Below are 9509 nucleotides of genomic sequence, written 5' to 3' on the forward strand. Positions count from 1 at the left end.
GGTGTTTCACGATTATGAACGAGCAGTAGAACATTAGAGGTTCAAAATACTCTGTTAGGGCTTTTTTGTGATAACGCTAAAATAGTTCAACTTTGCAGTTAGTTTACCAGTCTGATATTACTGTTAACGCCCTGAGGGGAATAAACTGAAGTTTTATCATATTCATTTTTTTACGTAGTATTCTCCACCCGACTGACAAAAGTTTCTGGGGAAAATAATGCCCAGATGTTGGACATTCCTACAATAACTTTACACACAACTGTAAGCATCGTGGATAGTTCACATTTCTGCCTCTGTGGGTCCGTGGTAGAGTGTCGGCCTCCGGATCCCAAGATAGCGGGTTCAAACCCGGCAGAGGTAGTCGGATTTTTGAAGGGTGGAAAAAAGTCCATTCGACACTCCATGTCGTACGATGTCGGCATGTAAAAGATCTCTGTTGATACATTTGGTATTTACCCGACAAAATTAATTAAATCTCAGCCATAGACGCCCAAGAGAGATCCGGTTTACTCTGTCTGCCATCTAGCGGACCTAGAGTAAAACGGAACGTCGAAATTGACAAGCAGACAGCCAGATGGCATCAAATCGAAATGTCTGCAAACGGTAGCTGAGGCCGTACGATTATTATTATTATTATTATTATTATTATTATTATTATTATTATTATTTCTAATACCATTTTTCCTTGATATTTTACTATATTGGTGTTCTTAAAATGTATTATTTGTTTTTTCATTTCATTAATTATAATTGTAAACACTCGTTTCTTTGTTATTATCATAATTATTTTTATGTTCAAACCTAACTTTAAATTTAACAGCATATTGTTTTTCATTTTTTTAGCACGTTTCCTCTTTATGATGTTAATTTTTTCAGTCCCCACAAAAAGGTCCTAACCAGTTTTTGCTGTATCCAAATTAAACTTACTTTTTGTCGATGCTTTAAATCTGCTTCATGCATTATCTCCTGAAAGCTCTGGTTGTCTTCACTTGTGTGAGAACTGAGGTATTCGTCAAGGCTCTGCCGTGGTTCCTCCGAGTTATTGGGTTTGTTTTCATCGGAACTGTCAAGTTTCGAAGATGAGGACCCAGGCTCTTTATCGGCTACTTCAGGGAGGGAAGCATTTGTCTGTGGCTGTTGTTCCTCCTCCTCACGTCGCACATCCATTGGTGTTTCGAAAGTAGCAGGGCTGGCATCTATTACAAACAAGACAAACTTCAGTACATCTACACAAATAACGTAAAGCCTTCTATAAACAAAGATATAAAATTAAAACAGACATGAGTAAATGAGGTAGGCCTACTTCACACAACCCTAAAACCTGATACATTAACAATCCCTAGAAAAGTCTAAAAATTCCAAAAATTCTCTAGGGTATCGAGCTATAGGGTCAGAAATTGGGACGAAGAAGAAAAGTGTAAGCATTTTTCCACCCAGTGGAAAACTCTTTCTTCCAAAGTGATGAAATGAGGAGTTTCTGTAAATCCAAATTATTTCTTGCCATCTAATCCAGAGAAAGAGATGAGGGAGATATTTGAGATACAGGTGTAACTGTGATGATGTTACAAACTTTCAGGGATGATGGAGGATGGCAAATGGATCAATTTGAGTTACGGAACCGTAGTCCGAAAACGTTCGAGTCAAGAGTTATTAATAATCCAAGCTGTTTAACGTCCGTCCATTCTTAACAGACGCTGGGGTGTCTGAATTTCATCCTGCAGTAGTTCTTCAACAAGCCGGAAGCCAACGACATGGGGTTGTCACCTTTAAACACCCTTAAAAGCCACCGACCTCAGTCTTGACAAGAATTCTTGCTGCCTGCGACGCTGTTCAAACGACACCGGGGATACTCGAAGGGGTACAACAGAACTTTGTGCGATGATGCCATGCTTGCACTGACGCAGAATGATGCCATTTCGAACATTTGTTATAAATGGAGCAGCTTGTGAAATTTATGCAGGTAAACAGACTTAAAGGAGTAGAATTTTGCTTCACTTTTGACTCAATCGTTTCCGGAATGTGGTTCCTTATCTCAAAATGATCCATTTGCCGTTCTCTATCATCCCTGAAAGTATAGGTATAGGAGAATACTTAAGGTGAGATTGTTCGATCGAATCACTAATGAACAGGTATTGAACTAAGTAAGTGTGAGAACAATGTGGTCATGCTGTGAAATCTGTAGGACTTGTTCATTTACTTCTAGAGGGAGGTGTATGGGATTTTTTATTTTATCTTTTACAATTTTCTTTACGTCGTGTATGGGATAAAAATGGCTGAGGGAGACCAAGGGAGCAGTATAACAAACAGATTAGGATGGGTGTTAGATTTAATAGTTATGTATCCCTGAATAGATTGGCTTAGGACAAGGTGGTGTGGAGAAATACATCAAACCAGGCCAATATCTCAACACTCACAGTACCTCCTCGGCAGGCTGATAGAGACTTCCATGGTGTTTAACCAAGTTGTGGCAAGGTGATAAGTGGAACAACCTACGCGAACACAGAAGGCTGGCCTGGTTCACTACGAGACTGACAGGTTAAATCAAGAAGTTTGGGCGGTCTGTAGTGAGAAGGTTAGGGATTGTTTGTTTTTTAAAATTATTTTTATAGATACAGACCAATAAAACTTTGATTACCACATATTCAATCCATTAAAAGCAATTATAAAATTAGGATCTCATCCTTATTTTATTGCTTAATTGTTAAAACATAGGACATGTTTTGTTCATATTTTGAACATCTTCAGCTATAAATATTCTTACAAGGTTAAACCGGAAACATTATTCTAGAACTTACACTTATGGTTTGCCGTTAACAAACTTATCCATAATAAACTTTAATAAACCTCTTAAATATAAAGCTTTTATATATTATGTTGTCTTATTAAAAACAATATGACTACTTGTTGAGTTTGAAACTTTAAAACCTTATTCAGATATTGAAAAAACAATGCCATTAGTTAGTCTCTGTATAAATACATTTACAATCTGTTAAAATTGCTGAACGTCTTAAAATTATTTGTTGAAACACACATTAAAACATTTTGTTACAATTGGCGTGAGCTTTTAAACACATTGTACCATATGGAAATGAAATCTTAATACACTCTCAAAACAGCTGAGTTTAGGTGTGACTATTATTCATTTCGTCCGTAAAACGATAAAACTGATGCACACTGTTGATTATAGGTTATGAATTTTTCGTACTTTAAATATTTACCGTCCAATTTTTCGAATTCACGAATTGGTTGTAGACTTTACCAGTGTAGGGCAATCCCACAGACGTACACAAGGGCTCAGTCAAATGGTGACAGTCAACTTTTGGTGATAAGCAAGTGGTAACTTCATCAAATTTTACGTAAGAATTCTTATAAAACATTCTTACAAAAATATTTTCCTGTTACAGAGATGTCAACAGATAACGTAAAATTTGATGAAGTTACCACTTGACTGTCACCATTTGACTGAGTCCTTGTATACGTCTGTAGGATTGCCCTACACTGGTAAAGTCTACAACCAATTCGTGAATTTGAAAAATTGGACGTTAAATATTTAAAGTACTACAAAATCATAACTTATAATCAACAGTGTGCATTAGTTTTGTCATTTTATGGACGAAATGAATAATAGTCACGCCTAAACTCAGCTGTTTTGAGAGTGTATTAAGATTTCATTTACATATGGTACAATGTGGAAAAGCTTACGCCAATTGTAACAAAATGTTTTAATGTGTATTTCAACAAATAATTTTAAGACATTCAGCAATTTTAACAGATTGTAAATGTATTTATACAGAGACTAACTAATGGCATTGTATTTTCAATATTAGAATAAGGTTTTAAAGTTTCAAACTCAACAATTAGTCATACTGTTTTTAATAAGACGACGTAATATATAAACGCTTTATATTTAAGAGGTTTTTTAAAGTTTATTATGGATAAGTTTGTTAACAGCAAACCATAAGTGTAAGTTCTAGAATAATGTTACTGGTTTAACCTTGTAAGAATATTTATAGCTGAAGATGTTCAAAATATGAACGAAACATGTCCTATGTTTTAACAATTAAGCAATAAAATAAGGATGAGATTCTATTTTTATAATTGCTTTTAATGTATTGAATAGGTGGTAATCAAAGTTTTATTGTTCTCCTTTAACAGACTTTCAATACGGAAAAATGAGGATAGTCTCTTGCAAAGATATAGACCGGTCATAAAAACTTACAACGGAAATTAATATCGCTTCGTACCCAACCTCGCAGCGAAACAGGACGAGGGTTGGACATACAGACACAGATAGGTCTTATGGAGACTCTTGGATAGGAAAGTGCTCAGCTACTTGACCCAAACCGCGCAGCCACCACATGAACATGGTCTTCATGTGCTCTCTTAATCATATACAGTGTAGGCCTACTGTTCAGTATTCTATATGCTAGGCAATTGTACAAAAACACAGAATTTTCACACCTCTACTCGTTCCTTGTATGCTAATTAATATATCTAATAGCATTTCAAGGACAAGTGAACTGGCAATGGTCGGCTTTTTTACCGTAACCAGTTGTTCTATTTGAAACTGCGCGCGTGCGTAGGGCCTATATTCTACAACATTAAGCACTTGGTAACTAATAGAAATATTTACACCAAACCTGACTCGCCAATTCATCTTGCTTACTTTCAGAATTTTTAAAAACTTTATTAAATTTCAAAACTAATCAAAACACAGTTTGTTATTAACGTTTACATCTGTTTCACTGTGAAGATATGTGATGGTGTCTGCTGAATCTCTGATCTGAAAATAAACCACAGAAAAATCACCTTCAAGACTAAGTTTACCGAAGATAGGCTACGGACCTACCGACCAGATAAAAACTGACAGCAGAACCCTTACTACAGCCAACTCGCTCGGTCTCCAACTCAGAACTTGATAGTTTCATCCATTTAAATGGTAGAATGTGGTAACAGACAGTAAAGTCACCAATTACTCTCGCTAATGACAAAACCATGAAAACATCAGTGGTCTTGTTTCAAAATGTATATATTTTTTTGTTTTTAAAAAACAAGGAAATCTCTTTCTGCAGCAATCCACCCAGGCACTTTTCCTCATGCTTAAAATAGGGCTTATGGTAACTCTATTAACAAATATTACATCATTACTTCAGCCCAGTCGACAAGACCTTCACACATGCGTAACGACTGTCCTTTGTTACACGCTCGCGGCCTTCCCGGGAAGGATGTTGTTAAGCGGTGCTCAGAGCTGCCAACCACTGTACATAGGAACTATGTGAGTGGTGCTTCGATAGCTGGTGGTGGCGATTATTGTTACATGATTGGTGAGGAGTTGTCCTTGCTGTGTGGATGTTGGGATAGGACCTGGACAAGACCAGTGATATAGGGACAAGCAAAGGGGGTCTGGGGGCGTGAGCCTCCAGGTTAGAAGCCGCAAAGCGCCCCAGGCCTCTAGTTTCCTGTGCAAACACAAATGTTAGATTTTCTTGCGCTTTTATTGTGCTAGGGTTGGTAACAGATTATGATTAACATTATCCACGGGAACGACATCACGTGTTACTTTACACTGGCCAATAGGAATGCAAGTAGCTACTTCAGAAATGAAACTGGCATGTAATACTCTTCATGAGGTTATAGAAGTAAATGTGCTTCTTGGGGCAGGATAGTGGGTTCCTGGACATCGCAATGAACACATCTCTCCTCTGAGACGCTCTCCAAGTAAGGATTATAATTTCCACTTACCACATTATCATTACTTTACTTCTTGCAGCCCAGTACTCGCTACATTCAGCTGCGCGCGGAACGACCGCCGTTTGTTTACACGCTCGCGGCCTTCTCGGGAAGGATGTTGGGAAACGGTGCTCAGAGCTGCCAACCTCTGTACTGAGAAACTAATGAGCGAGGTGCTTCAATAGCTGGTGGTGGTGATTATTATTACATCCCCCTGTGGGTGGGGGCGGTAGAATAACACCCACGGTATCCCCTGCCTGTCGTAAGAGGCGACTAAAAGGGGCCCCAGGGGCTCTGAACTTTGGAGCGTGGTTTGGCGACCACGGGGCCCTCAGCTGAGTCCTGTCATTGCTTCCACTTACTTGTGCCAGGCTCCTCACTTTCATCTATCCTATCCGACCTCTCTTGGTCAACTCTTGTTCTTTTCTGACCCCGACGCTATTAGGTTTGCGAGGGCTAGGGAGTCTTTCATTTTCACGCCCTTCGTGGCCCTTGTCTTCCTTTGGCTGATATCTTCATTTTTCGAAGTGTCGGATCCCTTCCATTTTTCCTTCTGATTAGTGTTATATAGAGGATGGTTGCCTAGTTGTACTTCCTCTTAAAACAATAATCACCACCACCACCATTATTATTACACGATTGGTCTGGTCTGGTTCTTGCCGTGCGGACGGTTAGGATAGGATCTGGACAAGACCGTTGGTCTGGACGGTTAGAAGCCGCGAAACAGCCCTAGGCCCCTAGTTCCGTGAGGAAACATGATTGGTCTGGACGGTTAGGATTCTTGCCGTGGACAAGACGATTGGTCTGGATGGTTAGGATTCTTGCCGTGGACAAGACCATTGGTCTGGATGGTTAGAAGCCACGAAGCGGCCCTAGGCCCCTAGTTTTGTGAGGAAACCCGATTCGTCTGGACGGTTAGGATTCTTGCCATGGAAAAGACAATTGGTATGGACGGTTAGGATTCTTGCCGTGGACAAGACCATTGGTCTGGACGGTTAGGCCCTAGGCCCCTAGTTTCGTGTGGAAACACAATTGGTCTGGACTGGTTCTTGCCCTGCTGACGGTTAGGATAGGATCTGGACAAGACCAATGGTCTGGACGGTTACAAGCCGCATTGTTATTTTACATGGTGTTTTTTGTTTGTGATTTTATTCAGCCGGGGTTGGTAATGCAATGTATATATCAGTATTGATGGCAATGACGTCACATTCCGTTCACGTTGACCAATGAGAATGCAAGAAGCTACTTTAGCCATGGACCATGGCGGCTGCTGCTCTTTATTAGGTTAAAAAAGTAAATGTACTTCTGGGGGAGGGATAGTGGGTTCCTAAACATCGCAATGAACACATCTCTCCTCTAAAAGGAATTCCAAGTAAGATTTGTATTTTATTAACTTCCTTATAATGTTATAAACGTTGGGCTGCGGGGGATGTAAAGTTATACCCCCCCATAATAATAATAACCAAAAAGAAAACATCAAGAACTATCAGTTAACAGAAGGAAATTATTAATTTCTTACATCGTTCCGTTGGAGGACGTTTTCCAGAACTATATTTTAAATACAATTCCCTCAGTTTCTGTGCATCATTTCTTTCGATTGCTTCTAGGTATTCATTCTGAGCTTTCAGCTTCTCCAAGTCAGGAAAAAAATCCCTCTGAATAATTTTGCCCATTTCCTGAAATTAATGAAATAATTATTAGTGAATTCTGAATATCACTCGCCTCAGTAATATAAACAACGGTTCAACTTCAGGAAAGTATCTCTCACCTGTAAATAAGCATCTTCATCAAGAACTTTCTTAGTCTTGGACTTCGCTTTCACTGCAGGACACACAGGAGTTTTAAAGATGTCAACCTCTTTCACAACCTTCATCATTTGAAGTGCTCTTTCCCCTGGTCGGGGAGCACTGCATATTTCTTCAGGCATTTCTTCGAATCCTATGTATACAGTTGATGTTGATGTCACATCACTCCATTACGTATGGTGTTTACTGTTTATATCCAACCGACATTACTGCCTGCGCACCAAAGAGAATGAGTACTGCGCACCACATCTGCACCACATCAAAGAGTATCTTTGACCACGGCCGACTGGATCCCTCGCACCGCTCCTAGCTAAAGCGACGCATCAAGTTGGCCGTGCATGCAGATGCAATAATCTGTGTGTGTCTCGTGTCACTTTATAATCTTTGTTGCACTGAGTAATGGGTATTTCGTGTGTTTACACTCGATAATAAATGGTATGTTCTGCATACAAGGTCAGAAAGTTCAGAAATTCATCCTAAAAATAGGTTTTCTTAGTTACGTACCGTAATATTTCAACAAATGTCAGGATGGTTGATTTCTGCCGGGAGAGAGACAGTGAATACTGCCGGTTAAAGACAAAGAGGATGGTTAGAGATGTGACAGTCCAGAAATAATGAGCCCAAGTATAGTGGCAGCAATGCCAGGACTCAGCTAAGGACCCCTGGTCGCCAACTCACTCTCATGTTAAGAGCCCCTGCAGCCCCTTTTAGTCTCCCCTTACGATAAGCAGGGGTACCGTGGGTGTTATTCTATCGCCCCATCCACAGGGGGTTATCCTAACTGACCTCTCCTGGTCAATTCTTGTCCTTTTCCAACCCCAACGGTATTAGGTTTGCGAATCCTAGGGAATATTTCATTTTCACGCCCTTCGTAGCCTTTGTCATTCTTTGGCCGATACCGTCATTTTTCGAAGTGTCTTCCCCATCCCATCTCTGATTATTTTAACCCTTTCGCTCCCAGACATTTTGGCAGGGTATGTGCAAGAAATCCCAGGCCCTTTTTTTGCTTTATTGCAGTATTTTACTAAAATATGCATATTTCACTTATTTATTGTCCAAATTGTATATTTTCATGTTTTATTTGTAAATACATACTCTAAACGATACTAAATGCAAAAAGTAAATAGTCATGCAAAAATGATACCGGTACTATAATCAAATAGAGACTGTATTTGCTATAATTTTCAAAGATCTACTGACCAAATCAGAAAGTTTAAAAACTTCATGTTAATTCCGTATTTAACTGAGAATCTAATGGAAACAAGAGAGGTCCACCTATTCAATACCATATAATGTTATAAGATAAATTATAACATTTTATTATACTTAGTACGGTACCAGTTTCGATGCTGGTGTGCATCATCATGAGCCAAAAATAAGAAAAATATACATTGACAAGGTTACAAAAAACAATGCATAAAGTATACACAAATTTTACAAAACTGGCAAGATCTAATTAAAAACAAGGTCCATAAACATTAACTTATGACCTAAACCTAAAAACAGCACCAACTGTCTTAAAATTTTGAATTTACTTCCTCTTGACAAAAGTCCTCTGAATCTAAAATCATTAAACCATGTGCAACGTCTGAAAACACACATAATATATACGCTCCCTGAGGGCCCAATTTGAACCGAGAACATTGTTCAGGACCCTGGAAACACAGCGTCCGCCATTTTTCACTTAAAAATATCTTGTTATTTAATACTTAGCAGACTGAATCCAGCCGCGTTCTTTAAGTTAGAGAAGACCTATGTTTTATTACGCAAAATACTATCTGAAGTTCTCTCATGTTCTTTTTTAGTATACGGTACTAGAAGTTGTTACGTCTTTTGACTGGTTATCGGTACGTTATTTTAATGACAGCCAATTTTAACCAACAGAAAAATGGTTTCTTAATTCTTGCACCTGTTACTCTAATAGGCCTACTCAGTGGATGTTCATCAAGAAAACCTTTTATACATATGTTCTTA

At 38.8% G+C, this 9509-nt stretch overlaps 1 protein-coding gene across 1 annotated transcript in view; it reads right to left on the bottom strand.

Moving 5' to 3' along the window:
* The window catches only part of Es2 (ess-2 splicing factor homolog), a 31786-nt gene extending 24034 nt beyond the window's left edge, over positions 1–7752 (bottom strand). Inside the window, exons 1-3 of the mRNA XM_067158552.2 lie at positions 7499–7752; positions 7250–7406; positions 928–1196 (exon numbers count right to left, since the gene is read on the bottom strand). Of these exons, the coding sequence (XP_067014653.2) occupies positions 928–1196; positions 7250–7406; positions 7499–7657 (585 nt within the window). The 5' untranslated portion in view covers positions 7658–7752. The remainder of the gene's footprint in view (positions 1–927; positions 1197–7249; positions 7407–7498) is intronic.
* Between the last annotated feature and the right edge of the window lie 1757 nt (positions 7753–9509).

This window comes from Anabrus simplex, chromosome X (genome assembly GCF_040414725.1).
Source record: "Anabrus simplex isolate iqAnaSimp1 chromosome X, ASM4041472v1, whole genome shotgun sequence".
NCBI lineage: Eukaryota > Metazoa > Arthropoda > Insecta > Orthoptera > Tettigoniidae > Anabrus > Anabrus simplex.